Source organism: Aspergillus oryzae, chromosome 6, assembly GCF_000184455.2.
Source record: "Aspergillus oryzae RIB40 DNA, chromosome 6".
Lineage (NCBI taxonomy): Eukaryota > Fungi > Ascomycota > Eurotiomycetes > Eurotiales > Aspergillaceae > Aspergillus > Aspergillus oryzae.
The window spans coordinates 2,628,146-2,652,640 of NC_036440.1; the positions used below are offsets into that span (position 1 = coordinate 2,628,146).

The 24,495-nt window shown below is 47.5% G+C and overlaps 2 protein-coding genes across 2 annotated transcripts; one reads left to right on the forward strand and one right to left on the reverse strand.

The window, feature by feature from the left end:
- Positions 1–329: 329 nt before the first annotated feature.
- On the forward strand, positions 330–3,573 carry AO090038000391 (MFS transporter; the record flags this gene model as incomplete). Its single annotated transcript, XM_023238307.1, has 6 exons — positions 330–676; positions 1,721–2,037; positions 2,100–2,121; positions 2,177–2,268; positions 2,329–2,660; positions 2,719–3,573. The coding sequence occupies 6 exons, from the start codon at positions 330–332 to the stop codon at positions 3,571–3,573; spliced, it is 1,965 nt and encodes a 654-aa protein (XP_023093121.1).
- A 567-nt stretch (positions 3,574–4,140) lies between these two features.
- On the reverse strand, positions 4,141–20,155 carry nrps1 (nonribosomal peptide synthase Pes1; the record flags this gene model as incomplete). The annotated part of the gene is made up of 7 exons (XM_023238308.1): positions 4,141–8,376; positions 8,436–9,080; positions 9,138–9,517; positions 9,568–18,703; positions 18,758–19,069; positions 19,182–19,598; positions 19,682–20,155. 7 exons carry the CDS (start codon positions 20,153–20,155, stop codon positions 4,141–4,143), a joined length of 15,600 nt encoding a protein of 5,199 aa, XP_023093120.1.
- Between the last annotated feature and the right edge of the window lie 4,340 nt (positions 20,156–24,495).

Consider the following 24,495-nt stretch of genomic DNA (forward strand, 5'->3'; position numbering starts at 1 on the left):
AAGCTACAGAGTACTTCCGAACTGCGCCGACGTTTGCGGGAAAGAAGCGCTTCATGGCACGGCAACTACCTTTTGATGTATTCGTTGCACGGAAAATTGCCAAATGGGAAGCGCGAGCGAAGGAATGGAGTGTGCCCCTTGTGGAGGCAGTCGGCGTTGATCCCATCGAAGAGATGATCTTCTTCTGGAACGGACATAGTCGGATGACACAAGCCCAGCTCGATGAATCTATGCAGAAGCTCGCCTGGTCCGAAAGCGACGAAAACAAGAAGTGGTCCCGGGAAGGTCCCGAAGAGAAGGCAATTCTACAGCTATTGCGGGCTGCCGTCATGCGTGCGATGCGTAAACATGACGAGGCTAGACAGTTGCTTAAAGAGTCTGTCCTCAACCATGACAAGTCTTTGTTCACGGGCCATCTTAAAGACAATTGGATCCACCCAGTGGCTCATTTCGAGATGGCGGCTAATCTCTGGATGGAACGTCCCGGTTACATAGCCGTTCACGACGCTCCGGCTACTGAGGGCAAGATCACTAACGGTGAGGAAGGAACACAACTCGAAAGAAAGCAGGTGCAAGAATGCAAGGAATACCTTGAGAAGGCTGCTAGATGGGAAAGCTACGAGCTGGACGCTCGTATTGGTCTCAAGGTGACCGCTGCTATGGAGGCAGTGCGCAAGTGGGAGAGCACGCACTCTACTCCCGCCAATTGATGACTTGATGTATTACGATCATATACATGTATCTGCATGAACTATCTTTGCAAGATATACGATGGGTAGAATATATGAATAGAGGACTACGATCATGTTCGGATATTACATGGAGATATGAATTATCGCTATTGCTTCACAAACTAGTGAAACATTGCTCAATTCATAGATAACCGTTTTCCCTTGTCCCGGGCTGTCTTTTTATGGATTGGTTATGTTTGATCTAAACTTCCAATTTTTTTTTATTTTTATTTTTAAGATATTGCGGCACATTCTTGGTTTCTATTTATTAGGGATCTCTATATGATATATTATTATCGTTATTCGTTCTCAATCAGTCCCGTGACATTTCACGTGACGCGATATGGACCCGGTCCACTTTTCTTTGTCTTTTCCCCGGCGATCGTCCTTTTTAGCGTCTAAAATGGTCTCGGAAAATATTCCGGAGAGTGGTTCGGCAGGCTTGGCGATTGAAATGAATGCGGATGTCCTGCCAACTCAACTGCCATTAGCTTTCAAAGAACTGAGCAGCGACTAATTAGATGTCATGATTGAACTTCCACGGGAATCTAGATTGCTGGTGACTGCGGGTGAATAAATGATCGGTCAATACGGGCTTCAGCCGAGCTGCGACCCCACTACACAACTTAGCGGCAAATGCATTTAGCGGCGAATGAAGATGTGGTCGGACGTCCGATTACGGTCTCGGAGTGGTGACTCGGTTAAGACGGCTTTTGGCCGAGCATTGAAAGAACTTTTATATAGTTCTGGTTCCTGTCAAAATTCTTCGAATTGCCTAGACTTTTGATTTTTCCTGGAACCAGTGACGTCTGATTCATACCGCTCTGTTGCTCTTTTGCGCCAATTCGCGTTTATCACTACTGTCTACGGGGAAAACGTCCCTCGGGGATTCTTCAATACATTACAGAATTCTCTTGGCAGCCTGCGTTATCTACGTCATTTGCTAATGAGATCATGACAAGAGACGAAGAACGATCTTCATCTCATAGCTCTCTCGACGATGACGGCAATTCGCTAGAGCTGCGGCATACCAACTACGATGAACGACCCAACGCAACGCTGGAGAAGCAGAGCACAGCGGCCTCCGCCCTGTCGGTCTTTGAACAACGCGCGCAATCGGTAGTTTCAAGAATTCGCAGTCGAGAACCTGGCCAAACTGCTCGCTTCACGCACCCTCTGACACATACCAAAACATCGACTGATGTGATCGTGGACTTCGATGGACCCGACGACCCGTATCGACCGCTTAATTGGAGTTTTAGGAAAAAGGCTATTACTACTCTATTGTACGGGTTGACAACAATGGGTATGCAAATTGTTACCTCTATATAATTGTCTAAAGTCCTGACTTGAATGCTCGAAATACAGGTGCGACTTGGGCCAGTTCGATGTATGATCCTGTGCCTTATTCATGTTCTTATAATGGTATACTGACATAAGGACAGCTACTCCACAGGCACGAGACAAGTCGATGCGGAGTTCGGCGTCGGCGAGGAAGTTGGTACTCTTGGTACAGCATTGCTGTTGTTCGGGTTTGGTAGGTCCTAAAGCTGGAAATCACCCACATTTAAGGGACCCTTGGCTAATGTCCCTTCAGGGCTTGGACCGCTTGTGTGGGCACCATTATCTGAAGTCTATGGGCGGAAACCTGCTGTTCTAGCCCCATACTTCATTGCTGCTGTTTTCTCCTTTGGCACCGCTACCGCCAAAGATCTACAGACAGTTATGATCACTCGGTTTTTCACCGGATTCTTTGGTTCGGCACCTGTCACCAACACTGGCGGTGTACTGAGTGATATTTGGACCGCGGAACAGCGAGGAGCGGCTATTGTTGGTTATGCTATGGCCGTGGTTGGAGGACCGGTGCTAGGACCTATCGTTGGTGGTGCAATTGTTCAAAGCTATCTTGGTTGGAGATGGACTGAATATGTCAGTACTACGTTCTCTCATACTGTCACCCAGAGACTCCTAACTTCTTTTCTTCCAGCTCACCGGTATTATGATGATGTTCTTCCTCGCGATGGACGTTTTGTTCCTTGATGAAAGCTATCCCCCAGTTTTATTAGTCTACAAGGCCCAGAGACTCCGATTCGAGAGTGGTAATTGGGCTCTCCACGCGCGCCATGAAGAATGGGACGTCACATTCAAGGAACTCGGCAACAAATACCTCACCCGCCCCTTCCAGCTCCTCACAACCCCAATTTGTTTCTTGGTCGCCCTTTACGCCTCATTCGTTTACGGTATCATCTACCTCAGCCTGGCAGCTTTCCCCGTTGAATTCCAAGAAGTCCGAGGTTGGAACCAAGTTGTCGGCGCATTGCCATTCCTAGGGTACTTAGTCGGAATCCTCTTCGGCGCAGCCGTCAACCTCCTCAACCAAAAGTTTTACGTTAGGCGCTTCAAAGCAAACAACAATTTCCCTGTCCCCGAAGCCCGACTTCCCCCAATGATGCTAGGATCCGTCTTCTTCGCCGCAGGCATGTTCGTATTCGGCTGGACCGGTCAACCGGACATTCACTGGATCGGCCCCGTAATTGGCGCCGTGATGATGGGCTTCGGCTTCTTCACCATCTTCCAAGCCGCTCTCAACTACCTGATCGACACCTTCCAGAAAGTCTCCGCCAGCGCTGTGGCAGCCAACACTTTCCTCCGGAGTGTCTTCGCAGGCTGTTTCCCGCTCTTCGCGAGTATCATGTTCCGCAAGTTGGGCGTGCCCTGGGCTTCCAGTGTTCTGGGCTTTGTGTCGGTTGCGCTTATACCCATTCCGTACTTGTTTTACATCTTTGGGAAGCGTATTAGAGCTGCTGGAAAGTGGTCTCGTGCTTCCGTTTATGGGGACTGAGTGTCCGCTGTCTTCGTGACTAAATGATTATGACGATATCATGTTCAAAAGATATGGTTGAGTAAGGTTTGTTTTGGTTATATCGGTGCTTCATATACCCATTAACGAAGCAAAGATAAAAGTTATTGTTTTTGCAATCTTTAGAGATACCAGAGCTGTGCCTTGGGATAAAAGCGGTTTCCATAATTTCGTGGCTATGACCATATGAGATTGTGTGGCTTTTGTTTTTCTTTATTTCCTAATTAACAGACTAAATAATAACAATATAATATCAAGTATCAAATATGTCAACGAATATGAATATAAATGTGTCCACTTTCAGAATGAATAGTGAAAGAAAAATGGTCCAGTTGGACAGAGTCACAAGGTTATGAAATAGCGAAGAAAATAGAAAGAATGTGTAAGAAGGTCCAATAATTTAGACAAATGAAGAATGGAGGCTGTTCCTGTTTTGCTTTTTCTTTTCTCTCTCTCTCTTTTTATTTTTATTTTTATTTTTTTTTGGTAATGATGGAAAGGGCAAATGAACGAAGCCCATCAGTCAAACGACATCCCGTAACAATATAATCAAGCCTTCGAACTCCATTTGGTAGTAAACCTCCTGGCCAAGGTAACGGCCTTACCAAGAGGATTCCAATTGGCACTCTTTCTACCCTTGACCGAGACAGACGGAACACGAGCTCTACTCTCAACAGTCCTGGTCCTCTCCACCAAATTCTCCTGTTTAGCATTATGCAATGCTAGCACAGCCAAATGGCCCAAGAAAGTAGGATGCTCGAGCAATTCCTCGAGCCTGACCTGGAGACCTTCCTGCTCGAGACACCAGACCAATTGACCCATGCTGAAAATGTCGCCGCCCAGGCCGAAGAACGATGAGTTGAGCTGGAAGGGCGGCCGGGGCGTCTCCGGGTTTTTGTTGGGGAGGACGTGTTGCCAGGTTTTGTTGAGGATGTCTGAGTGAACGAGGAGCTCGGAGATACTTCTGCTGTTGAGGTTGGAGGTGAGGAAGTGCTCTTCTGTTGGTCTGGGGAGGTCGTCGATGACTTGGCAGGGTAGGGAGCGGAGGGTTGATGGGGAGGGAAGGGTGATTTGGGGGTTGGTGATTAGGCTGTGGGCGGTTTCGCAGAGCATGTCGAGGATCTTTGTGGCAGAGGGAGTGGTGATTGCGCTTCTTTGGGAGTAGGCGAGCGTGATATCCAGCTTGCCGTCGCCTGTTGGTTTGGAAACTACCGTGATGTCGGTGAAGTTGTCTACGACGCCGACGCCGCCCATGCGGTACATGTTGTCGTCGAGTTGCATGTGGCCTTCGTATTCGACGTTCTGGTGGAAGACGGAGGTGGTGAAAAATGTGGAATCGGGCCAGTCCGTGCAGTTTCGGATTATTTCTCTGAACCCGAGCGACTCGTAGGGCATATTGGCGACTTGTTGGTCCTGGAGGTAGCGGAAGATGTCGAGACCCGTCCATCGGTCTCCGAACTTGACTCTCACTGGAATCATGTTGAGACAGGGTCCGACGGTGCTTTCGATACCCGGGATTGTGGCGTTTCGGCCGCTGATTGTGAGCCCGAATACCACGTCGGATTGTGCGGAGAGCTTGGCTAGTGTCATGGCCCAGGCTGATTGCATGACTGTGGCGAGGGTCACGTCGCCGATGACTGTGGCTGAGATCTCGATGGCTTTCTTCTGTGCAGTGAAGGAGCCGATGTGTTGGAAGTTGTTGGGTGTTTGTCTTCTGATGATATCGGTCATCTTGGAGCCTTGTAGAAGTGTCGACCAATGTTGATAGTGCTCTGGAGTGATACTGCCAGGAAGCATGCGCATGTAGTTCGAGAAAGAGGACGTTGGGGGAATAGGGCTTCCCTCGTAACCCATTTTGATGGCCGACATGATTCGTGGAAGGCAAACGCCATCGAACTGAGTGTGCGACATTCTGATCAGGATACGATGGTGGTCGGTGTTTTTCTTTTTAACGACATAGAACTGTACATATTGTTCACCTTGTCGGGGTTCTTGTTCTCGGTCACGCTGTTGTAGGGACTCAGTGTACTCGTCCAGACTCATCTCCGTCTCGTGAACGACGATTTCTGGCCGCATCTTTCTCAAGACGACCTGGAAAAACTGGCCATGGAAGCAGACAAACACCGTCCGGAGGATGTCGAAAGCGTCGACTACCCGCAAGAAACTTTCTCTAAGTCTTCTAATGTCCAATGGGCCCTTACCGTCAAGGAAGAAGTAGTTTAACATCCATCGGGACTTGAAGAGACTTGCGGTGATTGACATAGCCTGGAAGTCGGTAACGGGGAGAACGTCGGCAATGCCACCTCTGAAGACACCAATTTTGGAGCAGATGCTGGACTGTAGAGACGAATCGTCAATCGGCATAGGCCGCAGCACGGATATTTCGTCGGGTGAAACTGCCCTAGTGATGACGACCGGTGTCTCTGGGACTTTCTCACTGAGCTGAGTGATCTCTGTATGAGTCTCAAACAATTTGGGGGTATCCTTAGCGACAACTATGGCCAGCATATCCTCGAACACTGGATTGCCGAAGACATCTGCTACACTCAACGAGAGGCCTTCCTCTCTAGCGGCGCCAACCATCTTCATAGCAGTTATACTATCACCGCCCAGCTTGAAGAAACTGCCTTTACGGTTGACAATGTTGGGAGACAGGCCCAGTGCAGAACTCCACAGTGTCCAAAGCCGTTTCTCAAGGTCAGTTGATTCCCTGGTATCGGTTGATGCTCTGCTGTAGTTGGTCAAAGTCAGCATAGAGTCTGAAAGGTCCCTTTCACGAGGCATCCGTTTCGTTGCGAATGAACCCTCCGATGCTTTGATATGAAGTTCATGCACTGTAGGTATAGCTAGCGCTCCCTCCTTGAGCATTCGGGTGATTATCTCATTGACACGGATGTCAATCAACTTTCGTAGAGCATCACTGTTGAGTACGTCCAGGTCCACCAAAGCGGAGTTACTCGTAACTGAGGGGCCTTGGCTTGGAGCAAGCTTGAGTTCCGATACAAGTCTGGACGGGCTCTCAATGAAGCACGTAAAGACTTTAGCAATAGCATCCGCCAAGTCCTTCGCCTGACTGTCAGACACTGTGTCCGTCCAGTATCTCAGCATGATACCCTCACGCCCCTTTGTTGTTTCAACATTCACAGTAACAGGATACTCGGTCGGGTCGTATGCCCTTTGCATCTCAAATGATATGGTCTTGTCACCGGAGTCTTCAGGAGCGGAACGATTCTGGATGGACAGGGTTGTGTTGAAAAGTGACTGTCCTTGTTGGCCAAGCTCATGCTGGATTTGTGCCAAAGAGCAGTTCTGGTAAGGAAGGTTTCCAATATAATCACTTTGCACCAACTTGGAGACATCCTGTAATGTCTGACCCGAGATGAACTTGACTCTGCAGCACACCATGTTAATGAAAATACCAACAGCATCGTGGATTCCAGGAACCGGAGAATCACGACCAGCGGAGGGATAACCAAAGCAGATGTCGTCTGAGCCGGTGAAGCTCCGAAGAACAACAGCCCAGGCAGAAAGCGTTAGGTTGGCAAGAGTGACAGAATTATGTTCGCAGAACTTTTGCAATTCGCCGAAACGGTTGAAGCTCATTAAATGGGAGCCAAGCTGACGATCACCGCTTGGTTTAGTAGAGAACGACAAATGACAGGGGCGAACTCCGGCGAGGTATTGTTTCCAGTGCTTCAACGCTTTATCATGCACTTGGCTCCTGGTGTACTTGATATAGTCACTGTAGCGAGGCCCGGATCCTGCAGGGAGCTGGTTGTTGTATGCCAATGCTAGGTCTCTGAAGAGAACGTCAACTGAGCCACCATCGACGATCGCGTGGTTCATCTCGATCTTCATGAGCACCCTCTCAGAGGCTGTGGTGCAGATGGTCAAATGCTGTGGGAGCTTTATCCGCCTGGTGGCGTTTATATCATGAAGCTTGACTTGATCAAGTTTAGCGAATGCAAGCGACTCGTCGCACTCGAATTCGAGAACATCATCGCCAGATGCTTTGATCACCAGCTGATCGAACGTCCCACCCTTGTAGTTACTATCGATGAACAACGTACGCAAGGCTGGGTGTCGGTTGACTACCATTGCCCATGCCTTTCGTAATAATGCTGAATCGATACGTTTGCCCTGGAGAGAACGAACTTCGAAAATACCGTGGAACATGTACCCATGCGGATCGCGAAGTTGACTGAGCAGGATACCTTCTTGTACCGGAGAGCATGGATAGATGTCTTCAACCCTATTCCAGCTTTCAACTCCCGCTCTAGGCAAAGTTTTCTTGACAAGATCATCCAGTCCAGCATAGGTTGTCGGGAGTAAGGGATAGTCACTAAGAGTTGGCGCCGGCGAATAATCCTTGAGAGACAGAACCTCCTCTTCGAGGGCCTTTCGGCACTCAGAGACCCAGTTCTGGATGCGCGATTTATGCTGCATATTTCGGTTGTATGTGAAAGAAACATGGAGCCTATCCTTGATGATGATCGCGGAGATCTCGAAGAGAGCAAATCGCGGCGTTTGAGGTCCCATGTCTCCTGTCACTTCAAAAGTTTCGGCATCAAATGCGCCGCCATAATGCTGGAACAGGGAGTCATTGCGTTCCAACTGTTGAAGTTGACCGAGGTAGTTGAAGACAACTTCTAGGGGGACTGGGAAGCTTTTAGAATCACTTCCGGTTGGATGGAGGAGACTCTGAGCAAAGTAAGATCGGCTGTCATTCGCAATTTTGCGTCTTGTATCCTTTACTCGCTTCAGAGTATCAATAATATCTAGCCTCTAGTTAGTAACGTATTGCTAATTGTCTTCAACAAAGCCATACCTGAGCCTTCGTCGACATGCAGAGGACACATTGTTGTGAACCAGCCAACTGTTCTGGAGAGATCAATACTAGCATCCCAGGCTTCGCGACCATGGCCCTCATTGTATATCATCGGGACGTTCCTATCGGTAAACACTCGACTGAAGGAATGAATAACAGCCGAGAGTAGAATCTCAACAGTCTCTGTTCGAAGAGCTTCATGACAGCGGCCAAGGAGAAAAGCAGTAGCTTCTTCGTTCAGCGTGAACGACTCCATCTTGACATGACCATAGAGATTTTGTGAGTTTGTCATGCCCCAGTAAGTTAAGTTGGGTGGCTCAATAGAGAAAGGTCGGTTAATGACACCATTTTCTCGTTTACTGTTCTCGAATTGCAGGTCGCACCAGCCCTGGAATGACAGCGGCTTATCAGAGGACAGGGTACCGGTTTCAATGAACTCCTGCATGTCCTGTAGGACTATGCGCCACGACACCATATCGACGCAAAGGTGATTAGCTACAACGAATAGAACCTGCTCATGACCGCGAACTTCAAATAGATCTGCGGCGAATATTGGCCCGTTCTGGATATCCAGACACTGCTGACTTTCCGCGATCTCAGGCAACATTTCTCCTGCATTGTTGATGGAATGAGTGCGCAACCGATAAGATGAATCAATATCCTGTAGGGATTGCTTAGTTTAGGAGGTTTAGTGTCTTGCAAGTAGGATTGAACATACCTTGGTGATCGTCTGTTTCCAATTTCCATCAGAGGACTTGCTGAATCTTGCCCTAAACATAGAGTGTCGGTCAATAACCGCCTTGATGGCATTCTTCACAGTATCTGGTTTTGTCCGTTTTGTAAGGCGAACTGTCATGCTTTGGTTGAAGCGAGCTTTGCCCTGGAACTCATCGGTGGTTTGCATAAACAAGCTCTGGATCGGAGAAAGATTGAACAATTCACCAGACTTCTCTTCGTGTTTGACTGCCTGGACTATGACAGTGGAGGTAAGAGCAAGCTCGGTTATCGACTTGCTCTGGAGAATATTGTGTAGCGTCAAGTTGAGCCCGTGTTTACGAGCTCTGGAAATAACAGCCATTCCAGTAATGCTATCACCTCCTGTGGAAAGTTAGTTTCCTGTCCATCGTAGCTGAATGAAACACACTTACCAAGGCTAACAAACGACCGGCTAGGATCAATCTTTGAGGATGGGATGTTGAGCACCTGGGTGAAGATATCACGAAGAAGATTGATGGAAGAGTCATTGTCCTCTTCATCCTTGTGCTCCGTATTACCTCGTTTGATATTGTCGTAATCCTGCATTATACGATCATATGTGGATTCGTCAATCTTCTCGACCCAGGCTGTTATCTTTTTCCTGTCTAGCTTTCCCGAGACCAGCATTGGAAGCTTTTTGATCACCGCCCATGTTTGAGGGACCATGTAGATGGGTAACTGTGACTCAAGGCTTTTCTGAATCTCTTGAAGTTCGGAATATGCAGCATCCATTTGATCCTGACTGATAAGCTCGCATGCCCCATCAGAATTAAGACCGTTCCCTGAGTTCAGAGATTCTAAAGACAACACCGCGACCAGGCGTTTCTGAATGAGCCCTGATATTGGTAGAATCACAACGGCGTGACGCACACGACGATCTTCGCACAGTCGGTGCTCAATTTCACCGAGCTCCATACGGAGACCGTGGATTTTGACTTGGTGGTCCTTACGGCTGATGTATTCAATAGAACCGTCTGAATTGTATCTTACCAAATCACCAGTCTTGTATATCCTCCTGGGTGAAGGTAGGGAGCTGGGGAAGTCTCTGATCCATGTTGGCTCATTAACAAAGGCATCCGCCGTTTTCTCCGGGCTTTTGAGGTACTCTCTTGCAAGAGCAGCACCTTCCAAAGCCAGCTCTCCTATCGCACCCAGGGGAGAGAGCCGGTTGTGATTTTCAGGGTCAACAACCCACGTCAATGTGGACGGAATGCCATAGCCAATACAAGCAGGATCGGTGCTTGGGGTCACATTGTTCAGGACCGCGAAAATAGTTGTCTCTGTTGGTCCATAGCCATTAATCAGTTTCACACGATGGGCCCACTTCATGACTACTTCCCGTGAGAGTTTCTCCCCACCGCATGCAAGCACTTTCAGAGAAGGAACTGACGATGGCTCGATAATGCTTGCGATAGATGGGGTTAAGAAAGCCCACGAGACATCCATTCGCCGAATGGCTCCGACAACGTCATTTAAGCGCTCTTCTTCACTTGGAATGCATATACAACCTCCATGCATCAGTGTGGCAAGTACTTCCATGACTGCGGCATCGAATGTAAGAGAAGCAAACTGGAAGGCCCGAGAATTTTCGTTCAGGTGCACAATTGGCGAGAAAGCTGTAACGCTGCTTGCAAGTGCGCGATGATCGATGATAATTCCTTTGGGGCGGCCTGTGCTTCCTGAGGTGAAAATCGCATAAGCCATGTTTGATGGTGTAGCACGGTTAGGGCTCGGGGTCTTCCTTGTAAGAGCACTATAAGCTCGTATGGTCTCCTGACTGACAGGGACAACGGTCTTAACGGAGCCTGCATAGCGATTGCGATATTGAGGGGAGCAAAGAATGACACGAGCTTCTATCTCTTCCAGAATCTCTTTGTGTCTCGATGTTGGGTGGGCAGGATCCAGAGGCACAAACGCTCCACCTGCGATAAGAATACCAAGTATAGTAACTATCGCCCATACAGACTTATCCAAGCAAATCGGCACCAATGCTTCAGGCCCAACCCCACGGGTATTAAGATAGGCAGCGAATGAAGATGCATAGCCATACATTTCCCTGTAAGAAAGCTGACCGTCCCAGGCACAAATAGCCGCGGCCTCAGGCTGTGCAGCGCCTTTTTCCCGGATGATATCGTGAACACATCTATCAACGCGAGCTGGCTGTCGTTGGTTCCACGAAAGGATTTCTTGCTTGTCCTGAGGGCTGGCTACATCAAGGTCACCCACCTTTCTGATGTCCTTCTCAGAGACAGTGAGTAACTGCTGTATCACATGTGTGAACTGGCTCGTGAGCCTTTCAGTTTGCCAGCTGTCGAGAACAATTTCGTCATGATGGACAGTCAATACCAGCTTCGAACCGCTAATCTTACATTCAACAGTAAGTGGGTGAGTAAAGAATTCATCACTGGTTTGGTTATTTTCTGGAACCCACAGGTCTCCATTCATGACTTCCTCTTCTGTTTGTATTACTAAGAGATTCTGGAAGTCACAAGCGAAGGATGTGTTATCGTTGAGCTTCCGTATCCGTTGGAGTCCAGAGTGCTGGTGTGGTATCATCGCTGTGGTCAGCGTGCGTATATTTTGCAAGAATTGAGTGACCAGGAGCTCGTTGTCAACCTGTACGCGTGTAGGGACTGTTGTGAGGACTGGCCCGGCGACTTCAGTAATTCCACGGAGACTGATATTTCTTCCCATGAGCGTTTCACCAAAGCAGACATCATTGGAACCAGTATGGACAGAGATAACAATGGCCCATGCAGCGCGAATCAGCTCGGGTAGGGTCAAATCTTTGCTCGCTGGAGTCTGGCCGATCTCTACACTGCTGTGATGCCGATTTCCAACACGTACAGCATCCAGCGTTGAAGCCTTACTATGGGGGAAGGGCGAACATGAGATATCCGCGAGTTGTGATCTCCAGAAGTTGTCCGACTCAGACAAATCCTTGTCCTGGAGGTGGCTAATGAAAAGCTTGTATGGAAGCGTAGAGCCGGTAGCGGAAGGGTCCTTATACAGCTCTTCCACCCTCTTGAGAACCAATGGTACACTCCACCCGTCATACAATGCGTGATGTATGGTCCAAATAAAATAGCGCGAAGAGGAGTCTCCAGGCTGGACAATTGCATAGGCAGTCAGCAATCCTCCACTATGATTTGGCAGCTCTGGCGTGTCATCCATGATCTCCTCCATTGTTGTTGCAGTAGTCCAAGAAATGTGTTCCTTGTCGAGCACAGCTTGAAGGAAACCCATAGAGTCCGTATGTACAATACGAGTTCGCAGAATATCGAGTTCATCAACGGTGCGCTGCCACGCCCCTCTGAATCTCTCTAAGTTGACTTCGTCCGTAAGCTTGAAGATTGGTCGAGCGATGTAGGCTCCTTGTTGCTTAGTTGAGAGCGTAATAAGACCTTCTTGCACCGGACTGCAAGGGTAGATGTCAGATATTGATCCTTCAGATACATGACACTGGTCAGCAACTTCTCGTAAGGCTTCTTTGCGCATCGAAGAAGGAAGAAGACAAAACGGTTCGATCGTCGCCGTGTCAGCTGCCGCTTCCGAAGACTTGCATATCTTTGCCATGTCTGCCAAGATAGGGTTTGCATATATGTCGGCTACTGTCAGTGCAATGCCCTGAGAGTCCGCAGAGCTGACAAGCTTCATAGCCGAGAGAGAATCACCACCAATCCCGAAGAAGCTGTCACCAGCGCCAACGGATCCCGGTGCTAGTCCCAAAGCTTCCTCCCACAAAGCCCTAAGTTTCCCTTCAGCTCCATCTTCAGCTATTTGTCTGGAGCTGCTATTGAAGGTAGTATATTGCATCAGTTTCTCTTTTGGCAGAGGCTCAACCATGGTACGAAGCCCTTTGCGGTCAAGCTTTCCGGTTGTTGCAATCGGTAGGCGACGTACCGGGAAGAAGAGCTTCGGTATCATCACAGTGGGCAAGGACTCCTTCAGGGAGCTATGCAGCTTCTTCACAATGCTCACTGTAGTTTCATTCATAGGAAACAGTAAGTCTGACTCATTCTTGTCATGATCATCGGTAGTGAAAAAGACAGCAAGGCATTTCGCCACAGTTTTCGCTTCTGGCGTAACCACCTCAACCGCAACCTGTGTATTCGCTGGCAAATGACCGACACATTGTTGCTCAACTTCTTCCAATTCTACCCGCTGGCCGTTGAGTTTGATCTGGGTGTCCTTTCGCGAGATAAAACAAAGGCTGCCGTCAGCATTGTACCGAACAAGATCTCCAGTACGGTACATGCGCTCCTTGTTCTTGAAGATTTCCTTTAGTCCGCTATGTTCAGTCCACCGAGCGTCAGTGATAAAGACCTCCTCAGTCTTTTCAGCATTGTTGAGGTAGCCACGTCCAACATTGCAGCCTTCCAAGACCAGTTCGCCAATTGCTCCTATAGGGAGGAGACGGTGGTAATTCTTAGGATCAACGATCCAAGCCCTTCCAGCGAATGCAGTGCCGATGGAATTGTAATCCTCAGTGAGGCGTCTTCCTCCATCAGCTTTTACGCTTGCCGTCGAAGCCACAGTGGCTTCCGAAGGCCCGTACGCATTTATAACACACCTGTCTGCCCAACGGTCAACATGACTCTTTGTCATTTTTTCTCCTCCCGTTATGATTGTTCTTAATGAGGGAACGGCTTCTGGTTTCAGTGTACTTATTGATGATGGTGTCATTGTGCACATATTGACGCCCATCCTATTAATTGCCCCAGACAAGTCATTCAACCGTTCTTCTTCGCTAGGAACACAAATACAACCACCAGTCATAAGGGTAATAACGGTTTCGGAGATGTTGACATCGAATATGTAATTCGAGAATTGAAGAACACGAGCCCTGGGGCCCATTCTGAAAATCTCGGTGAATGTTGATGCAGCTATGCCAAGCGATATATGTTCAATGACTGACACTTTTGGCTTTCCTGTTGTACCGGATGTGAAAATAGCATAGGCTGCATTGTGTATGCTTGGGATAGAAGCAGGCATAATGGTCGCTGGAACTGTAAGCCCATCGATTGTTGCTTCGCAGACCGCAAACACAGTGTTGCAAAGCCGGGAAGCTTTCTCAGTATGCTTAACTGAGCACAACATGACATGAGCTCCAACATCTTCTATTAGACCCTGTAGTCGAGACTCTGGATGACTTGGATCCAAGGAGACAAATGCTCCTCCAGCCTTTAACACAGCAACTTGTGCAATGACATACCAAGCTGACTTCTCGAAAAACAAGGTGACAAATACTTCGGGTTTTACTCCAAGTCCTATGAGATACTGAGCCAGTCGAGTTGAAAGGTGCTCGACATCCGAGTACGTGAGGTTCGCGTCCCAGGAGCAAATTGCAGGGGCTGATAGAGGAAGAGATAAGGCCTGTTGCCGAATGATTTCATGTGCGCACCTTTCAGGTCTAGCTGGCAACTTCGCATTCCATTCGCATAGCTTTGTGCAAAACTGCTCGCTGAGAAAGTCGATATCACCTATCGTGCTAAGCTTAGTATCTTTGTAATGGGCAATATTCTCCAGAGCCTTGAGAAAAATGCTAGCAACATTTTCTGCTTGGCCAACTGACAAAGCCGTCGTCCAATAGTTCAGGTCGATGTGCGCATCATCGTCAGCAACCTCGACGTTGACATAAACGGGGAACTCTGCAGGATCGTAGATTGATCCCACCTCCACAAGCTGCACCTCCTCGGCGTTTGCGTTGTGCGGGGGAAGCTTTCTGTATGAGACGCCAGTGTTGAACAACGTCGTATCTGAGAGTTTCAAGGCGTGTTGTATATCAATGAGCGACGTGTTTCTGTGGGATAGTTGCTCCATATAGTCATTTTGGACTTGGTGTAGGATGTCCGTAAGCAAGCCATCTCCAGGTATCTTCATACGGCATGCCAAAAGCGTTATAACCGGCCCAACGATAGAATCAATATCCTCGACAGGCATATCTCTCAAAGAGGCCAGGTAGCTGAAGCAAACATCATCGGAGCCACAGAATTGACCGAGCGTAAGACCCCAGGCTGTGCTAATCGCAGTTGACAAAGTTACTCCAGCCCTCTCGCACGCGTCTAGGAGTTCGTTGTAGAAGTTGACGTTCAGACGAATACTTCGGAGTTGATTTTCAGAGCAGACGCCATCGTTAAGCACAGGGAAATGACAAGGCATATAGTCTGACAAATACGAGCACCAGTACTCCGTACTGTCATCTTGCTCACGCAGATAATGCAGAAAGTTCTTGAACATCGGTCTGCGGTGTGTTTCTAGTTTCCCAGCGTATGCGAGCTGCAAGTCTCGGGCTATAATCGAAATCGAAGAACCATCCATCGAAACATGGTTGATTTCCAGTCTGCAAAACAATTTTCCAGTAGTAGTCTGACATATAGTAAATCGGTGAGGTGGCCGATATCCAACATAGGTCATTGGTCCCTGCTCATCAAACGCGGCGAGCACCCCATTCTCATCGATACATCTGATGATGCTCGGCTGGGAGTCGATCGTTTTTAGGACCACCTGGCAGAAAAGCTCCCGGCTTGTGAGTTTGTCCACAAATATGGTCCGTAGCATTGGGTGATGCATGACAACTTGTTGCCAAGCAAACACCAGTCGATTGAGATCAGGTTCACCCCTCGAGCCTTTCACTTCGAATGTGTCATGGACAGAGTAGAACCCTTCGTCTCGGGAACGGCTCAATAATATACCTTGCTGCATGCGCGAGCAGGGATAGATATCCTCTACTTGCTCAGGAGATTCTATTCCAGCGCTCGGCAGTCTGCTTGAGAACATCGTTTCGAGCTCTTCATACGTTAAGGAAAGCATTGGGAAATCGCTCAAAGTTGGTTTTGGCGCATGAGACTGCAATTTCGGACCGAGATGTTTGAGCAGATTATGAAAGTTTGAGATCCAATCTCGGATAGATTGCTGATGCTTCATATATCTGTTGAAAGAAAACGTAAAACGTAGCTGTCCTTGAACAGCCATCGCAGAGATCTCAAAAAGGGCAAATCGCGGGGTTTTCTCGCCAAAATCTGCTGCTCCTCCACCGCGACCGGTCTCCCCAGCCATCTGATTCATAAGCTGGAAGAGGCCATCCTGTCTCTGCAGGTCTCGGTGCTGGCCAACATAGTTGAATGAGATTTCCATGGGGCTAGGATGACCACGATCTTTGGCATCGCCAACCAGGCGCCGTGCAAAATCTTGTCTGCCATTATCCGTAACACGTCGACGGAGATCCTTGACACCTATGAGTGTTTTTACAGGATCATCTTCCGCAATGTGTTGTAAGGTTATTGGGTGCAGAATGGTAAACCACCCAACAGTACGCGAAATGTCAATTCCAGAGTCCCAAACCTCCCTACCGTGGCCTTCGTTGTAGATCACTGGTAGAGGTCGGTCACTAAATGTCTTCTGGAAAGAATGCAGAAGGGAGGCGAGAAACACATCAATAGGTTCGGTCTGAAGACATTGGTGACAGTCCATCAGGAGAGTATGCGTGCTCTCTGCATCGACCTGAAAGGTTTCGCAGTCCACATCACCGTAAGTCATAGGACATTCCTCCATCCCCCAATAGGCGAGGTCTGGCGGAGGAAGGTTATCCAAGGCTATGTTCGGTTCTTGGCATTTGTTTGCTTGCAGTTGACACCAAGTCTGGAAAGGAAGAGAGCCAGTTTGCGATGTAGCCTCATCCGGGTTCAACAATAACTCTTCCAGATCTTCCAGGATAATCCGCCACGAAACAATATCGACAACCAGATGGTGAGCAACAAGAGATAAAACAAATTCCTCTCCATTTCCAATAAACATATCAACTGCTATAACGGGTCCAGTGAAGGCATTAATGCTTGACTGGCTATCGGCAATGGCATGCTCAATCTGACCTTGACAATTCACATCATGCAAGCGCCAACGGTAAGAACCAGCAATGTCTTCTGTAATACGCTGCTGTAATCCTTCAGGACCCAAGTCAGTCAATCGTGATCTGAGCATAGAATGGCGGCTAATGAGTATTTCAATGCAGCGGCGCAGGTCATGCTCGTCGACTTGTTGATTTAGGCGCGTCAGCACGCTCTGGTTGAAATGCCCCTGGCCCTCTTGGCGCACCATGAAATGAAGCTTTTGAATTGGCGAGAGGCTAAATGGTTTCTCGATGGTTTCCTCATAGGATGCTGGCTGTTGAATATCTTTTGCACGGGTTGCCAAGTCCCTAATTGACTTGCTCCGAAGTATATCTTGAACTGTGATACCAATTCCCTGCTTTGCGCAGAAGCCGACACATGTTAATCCGGCAATAGAGTCACCTCCCAGACTCAGAAAGCTTTCGTTGAGACTGATGTGGTTTCTAGGGACATTGAGGACGCGGCTCCAGATGGAAGCCAGTTGCTCCTCTGTCGCGTTTCCAGACCGAGTGCTACTATCGTCAGGCATGGGGTCAAGCTTGGCGAGTTGGATATTTGGGTCATTTTCCAGGCTGCCAACCCAATTCGCAGTTGCCTTTCTGTCTAGTTTACCGGATACAAGCATTGGCAAAGCCTCGACACATAACCACACAGTGGGGATCATATACGCTGGTAAGCGTGCCGACAATCGATCACGTATCTGAGATATGATTGAATTCTTCTTTGAATCGTCAAGAAGTCTCAGGGGTGCCGGCTCCGGGTCTGAAATGTCGTCGAAAATAGGCAAAGATAATACCGCTACTATTCTGCCTTCAGAGAACCCAGACTTCGGGAGGAACACAAGGCTGTGCTTTATATTTGAATCGGTATTCAGGTTGTCTTCGATTTCGCCCAACTCAATTCTTTGTCCGTGAAACTTTACTTGTGTGTCCTTTCTTCCTATATACGTCAGCGAACCAGCTTCGGAATTGTACCTTACCAAATCGCCGGTCTTATAAAACCTCCGGCCGGGATCTCCACCCTGGCCTTTCGCCCAGGAGGGGTCATAAATGAAAACCTCAGCAGTCTTCTGCTGATTGTTAACGTATCCTCGAGCTAGAGAAGGTCCCTCGGCTAGCATTTCCCCAACACAACCAACAGGAACAAGCTGATTGTGATCATCTGGATCTACAATCCAGCAACGGATTCCCGTAGGAAGACCAATATCCCTGCTATCAGAGGATCTAGTGACGTTTGAATTAACGGCAGCTGTAACGGCAGTCTCCGTGGGCCCAAACCCATTCACAAGGTTGATTTTGGACCATGTTTCCAGGTGTGATTGAGACATTGCCTCACCGGCGAGCACAAGAGTCTCAAGTCGAGGAACATCTGAGATACTGATGAAGTCAACGAATGATGGCGTCAAAGTAGCATGGTTCACTCTCATGTCGTTGATTACTTTAGTAATGTTGTTTAAGCGTGCTTCTTCGCTTGGCACACAAGTGCAAGCCCCAACCAACAGCACTGTTAAGATTTCAACCAAGCTCGCATCGAATGTATGTGCTGCGAATTGTAGTAAACGAGAGTTGGAAAACACACGGAGCCGTGGTGCATGAGCCATTGCACTGGATACATATGCTTTATGCTCCATCAAAGTACCCTATGCACGTTAATTCGAGGAATTTTCCTTCTCGTACGTTTGAGAATAACATACCTTTGGCTCCCCTGTTGATCCGGAAGTGAATATCACGTATGCTGCGTTATAACCCTTTACTTCCGTCAATAGGCTTACGTCTCCGCGGGGAATCGAACGTTCTTCCCAAGTGTCATTGTCCAGTGGTATCAGGTGCTCTACAACCACCCTTAAGTCCTCAGCATGGTTTCTAGAGCACAGCATGATCCTCGCCTGTACAGATCGAACAAGAGACTGCAAACGAGCCGCCGGGTGTGTTGGATCCAAGGGTACGAAGGCACCACCAGCCTTCAAGACAGCAAGCATTGCCACAATATTCCATTTCTGCAGGCACTTGTTAGAACATAGTAACGAACAGTAAAGGCAAATGGTCGCGGTCGTTACAGAATAATGATGAACAAAAAAGCCATTCATTTCGGATATTCAGGTTCCTCGGAACACTTACAGATTTATCAAAACATAGCGCTACGCGGACTTCAGGGCCAACACCTTGCACTTGGAGATAATACGCAAGTTGAGAAGCTAACAGATCCAATTCCCTGTACGACAAGCTTCCATCCCAAGCACACACAGCTTCGCTCTCAGGCTGAAGAAGTGCCTGCTCATGAATGATTTCATGAATACAGCGGTCGTGGGTCTCCGGAGTCACTGCATTAAACTTGTAGATGCGATCCCAATCGCTTCCTACTATGCCGCGTAGTTTGCTCACGATCATGTCATCTGCCACAAGAACCCTGGTTAAAGTTTGCTGGAAATAGTTGGACATGCTTATGATATGCTCGGTTGACATGTCGTTATTCCACCACTCCATGAAGATGTCGATATCTTCACGTAAGACCTTCACGTGAAGGCGAATGCGACACTGATGATTGAGCGTCAGTAGGTTCTTCTCGAAAAAGGTCATCACATCCAATTTACCTCATCTGGGAGGGCGGTCGCCGCGACTGGTTGTACTGGGATATCCGTCGAGGTTCTTATCGTCTCACGACAATTTTGGATCATCAACATAGTGTTATACAGCCGAAAGCTTTTGTTTACCACGCTCGGGGTTCCGCATTTCTCAGCGGAATTGACGAGGTCACTCTGACCCTTCGCTTTTTCAAGCAATCCTCGGATAGAGTCATCTTCGCTGACTGAGAGTCTGCATGTACAGATAGACGCACTATCTGAGGAATGGGTCGCAAAATCACCAGCCGTCGGTTGTTGGAAACCGAAGCAAATATCTCCAGAACCGGTATAGCGGTAAAGGACCAAGGCCCACGTGGTTTGTAATAGAGCATCCAGTTGTCCTTCATGCCACGCCGAAATCAACTGAGTGGTTTCTGGACTGCTCATCCTCATCCTCATCGACATAGGCCCCTTAGGGCCTTCAGATAGGGGACTGAATTTTGGCAAAAAGCATTGGGTAGAGTGGGCCATGATGGTCAGTAGCTATATGCGGAACACCGCAGAGGCAAATGTATTAGATATTAGGAATATAGAAATATGTAAAAAAAAAACAAAAAAGAACGAGAGGAGCTGACAGCTTGCACAGTGCTCCTTCACACTTTTAAATTGTACTTTTCAAATCATGGGGTATCATCGTGGGGTGTCAAAATTTGCTTCGACAAAAATAGATCAATGGAGCTAAAGGGCTTCATCACATCGCTAAGGCTTTGCGCAGACGCTACACACAAAGAACACGAAGGTACCAAGAACCAATGACAAAACATGAACGCCTTGTTTGTTAGCCACCGAGCTTCTTACGGTTTCCTATCTTCCCTTGCTTTAGTGTGAGTCCGGGCGATGTCCGGAACGAAGGGCATGGCTCTCGAACTTCTGCAGGGGGCCCGGGCCCATGTGCACCCCCCGGTATGGCTCGAAGCCTAGGAAACGATAACCCACATAGTGGACCCATAGTCAGGAGAGGCAAGTTTGGGAAAAAGAAAAGAAGGAAAGAGAGACAAAGGCAAATGAAAGTCAAGGCTGAATGGCTTGGTTGCAACAGGCATGTAAGAAGTTGCCCCATCGTAATCCTTGGGAGTCCTTCTTGGTCTGGAACAAGACTAGATCAGTAATATCCAGTAGGAGTGATCTTCGATTCGGTAGGGATCAAGTACTCGGCAGAGAAAAGATAACCGAGTACACTTTAGTGGACTCTTGAAGGAGCCAAGTTTTTCATAGGTGAAGGATTATTTCTCACCAGACTAAGTGGGTTCTTCGGGAATCCACTCTTAGAACTGGGAAGTATCAACAGGGAAGAGTCGTAGTTGCTGCAATGCTTTTGGATGGTGCAGGTATCTAATTCTAACCAGGTGACTTGTTGGTCGGAACAAAAGCTCCTTTCCCGTTCAGGCAGCTGGTTAATTTCGGAGGTTTTTCATTGGGCCCACGCAAACATCTCGTGGGCATTACCATATTGACTCCTACAGAGTGCATAAGATATCGTATTGAAGCATCCTAGCTGCATAATTCTCTTATGCACCGTTACATTCGCTTACAGATTCGAGAGAGCAGATCACAACTTTCTATCCAGGAATTGGATCAACAACCCCTTTCAGCCATCAGCCCCATGGGGATAGGACAAAGCAGATGTGTTGGATCAGCAGGAACCCAAGGTGGTTAGAATATGGATCACTGAGTTCTCGGATGCTCTCCTTGCTCAATCATTAGGCACTGTGGCGAACTATATGTTCGAACTCAATCGGTAGCAATTTATTACTGTTCGGATATAGAGACTACATACCATTAGACTTGCATAGTTTTAGCTCACTTGAACTTAAATCTACGAGTATGAGGATGTCTTGCTCGCTCGGAAATACAACCTCAGGTTCGACTAGGTCATCCCTTGGTGGACGTGTACAATTTCACCATAGCTAAGCATATCGTACGGAAATTTTTCTTGCGAGGTGCCTATATTTGGATCCGGCATCCGAAGGAAAATTGAAAGGATTGGATGCGATTGGCCTGGTGGCATTGTCATCGTCAAATTTTCACACGAGTAAAGTGATCTTCTGTTCTTTTTTCCCAATTAGCAGCAGTTTGTGCGTTAATATGAACGTCATGCGAGGTGAGAGAGGTTGTTGACTAAACGTCGATGCAGGCGCTGCAAGGGGGTGAAGACACTAGTAAATCCATGGTCTGTACTCCATATACTAGTAGTGTCGGGCCGATATCTATCACACCTCGTAATTTTCTTATTTTAGCTAAATTGCAAGCAAAATCCGACACCGATTATTGCCCAATCGGGGATGTCTAGGGTGAAGGATGTTAGCCCCACAAACTTCCTGCTCCGGAGATCTGAGCCGATTTTATTTTAAATTTAATGATCGAAGATCCCGGGGGGTTAAGGAGTGACAAGAGATACCTATCATACTCCGGAGTTCTGAGTTATCACTAGCTGCGGCCACTGCCCAATCAGGAGGATCATACATCAAAAAAAAAAAAAGTGAACAATCAAAACTAAAATTTTTTTAAAAAAAGAATAGATAAATAAAATGGAAGCAAACGAAAACGAACCGAGAAAAAGAAGAAGAAAAAAGAAAGGTCAGCGTTTGCCGCAATGTCTCTCATCCATGTGCTACTACTGCATGACGACAATAAATGCCTAACCCTAAAGGTTCCGATCTAGGCAACTCAAGCCCTCTGGACCAATGTGGCTCCCATAACAGCGGCAGCAAGATGAACACTAGTAGCTTGACAGTGTTTTTATTACAAACCAGATAACTAAGTTAGCTTTTCTACCTAAATCGAGTACGGTTGGGGTTGCAGGGTGGAAAATCACACCGGCCCGTAGAATTAGAAAAATATTAAATCGAACGTCGGGATCTGATGGATCTCCACAACTGCTGACAATCTCCCTGGCTGACACGCCAAACTAGACTAGTAGCAAGGCACAGGACAATTCAAAACTCCACTTTATAACGGGGACTGAAGGATACTCCCGAAGCTTCCCAACCATTGAACTCGACGGGTTAACACAAAGATAGTTAGCTAGTGGGCTCCGTCTCAAACTCGTTGAATCACCGCCATCCACCACGAAAATCTTAGTCTAGGCTGTCCAGGGGAAGAGGGTCGGTCCACCTAAGTAAGCTCTAACCCAATCACCGTAGTGGGTAAGGACTGTCTAGTGCTGATATTAACAAGGAATATAGACATTATACCTACGTATGTATCCACACAACTGCCTTGGTTGATCACAATGGTGTTTTCTCCCTAGTTTTCCTTGGAAGCCACTATTATAATCTTGTTCATGAATGGGCAACGACGCGGCTCGCCACCACTGAGGAACTGGTCATTCCACACACTAACAATCCTTAGGACGGGCTCTGTTCCAATCGGTTCTGCCATCAAGGTAGGTGCTTACTTTTTTCTTTTTCTTTCTTTCTTTTCGCCCTCTCTTGCTGATGTTGCTGAGGTCAGCGTGTCAAGCAATGGGCACGTCAACTGCACGGTACAATTTCAAATTAGTTGATAACGGGCCGCGATCTCTGTGAAGAAGACAATAATGACTTGTAGTGTCGTACTACATGATCCTGTGACGGGTTCTTTTTGTTTTTTTCTCCATGCATCATTAAATGTCATGTCTTTCTACAGGTGAATAAACTTCTGAATGTAAACATCTCCGTCTTGGATATATCGAGTGGCTTTTCGGCTGAGGTAGATGAGATCTCAGCAGCATTATACATGCTACGTTGGATTATGCTGCTTCTCAGCTCGGGATTTGGAATGAACCAATTCTTTCTCATCCGTATTCCGGTCGTCCGCAAAGCCACCCGAGCTCGTTCCGGAACTAGTACGCAGTACTTTTGACTTGGTTTACAGCATGGCTACTATGGGTCCGTCCCATATCTCAGAGGCTTATATGTGGGGACTACAACAGGGATGCCTTAATTTGTCCAACTAGACTCTTCTTAGGTAACTATCAAGTCCTAACTACCTATGGCAATGCAAGGACAAAAAGAATTGAAGAGGAAAAACAAGAAATAGAAAAGGGAAAGGCCGGGTCCATAGCTCGAACTAGGAAAGAGCGCCAAACTTGGTCTGGACCGACTATGAGTTCAGCTCAGGTACCAAAAATAATATTGATGAAGATGACAACAATAATATCCAAGGTATTAACAACAGAATAAGAATGAAGCCACGGTTGTACGGCACCCTCCTCGTGTTGCCCTACCCTGAACGCTCGAGTTATCGCCACTCATCATGCGAGGGGAGCGTATTATCATCACCCCACAGTTACGTAGCGGTAGTAGTGGTATACATCTCGCCTAAGACAAAACTCTATGCATGGCAAAGACATATCTAGAATCAGGAAAAAAGCAAAAGTAAAACAAAAATTCCTAATAGTGGAGATCCCCTTCTGCAAGAATATGGATCACCAAATCATTTCCTTTGATAGCCGAGCGTTGGGTTCAGATGAACACATTGCATTGGATCGGCGACAGATGGCTTTACGATTTTAATTCTCCTTGTGATCGTGTTCGTGATGGAACCGGTGGGTTCGACTTCCACTATTCTCTAGTTTGATTTATTTATTTTTATTATCATTTTTAGGTTGTTTCTCCCTAATCGCACCGTATATGATGACTAGGCTGCTATGAAGCCAAAAGCAAAACTGGGATGAGAATTTGTCAAATTTGATTTTGATTTTTATTTATTATTATTTTTTTTTTCTCTCCTCCTTCTTCATGATTAAGTAAACGGAGTCAAAGACAGATACCCATAATAACAGGTCCAGCCACCCATGATAGTGATTTCACTGTGATAGGAAACCATAG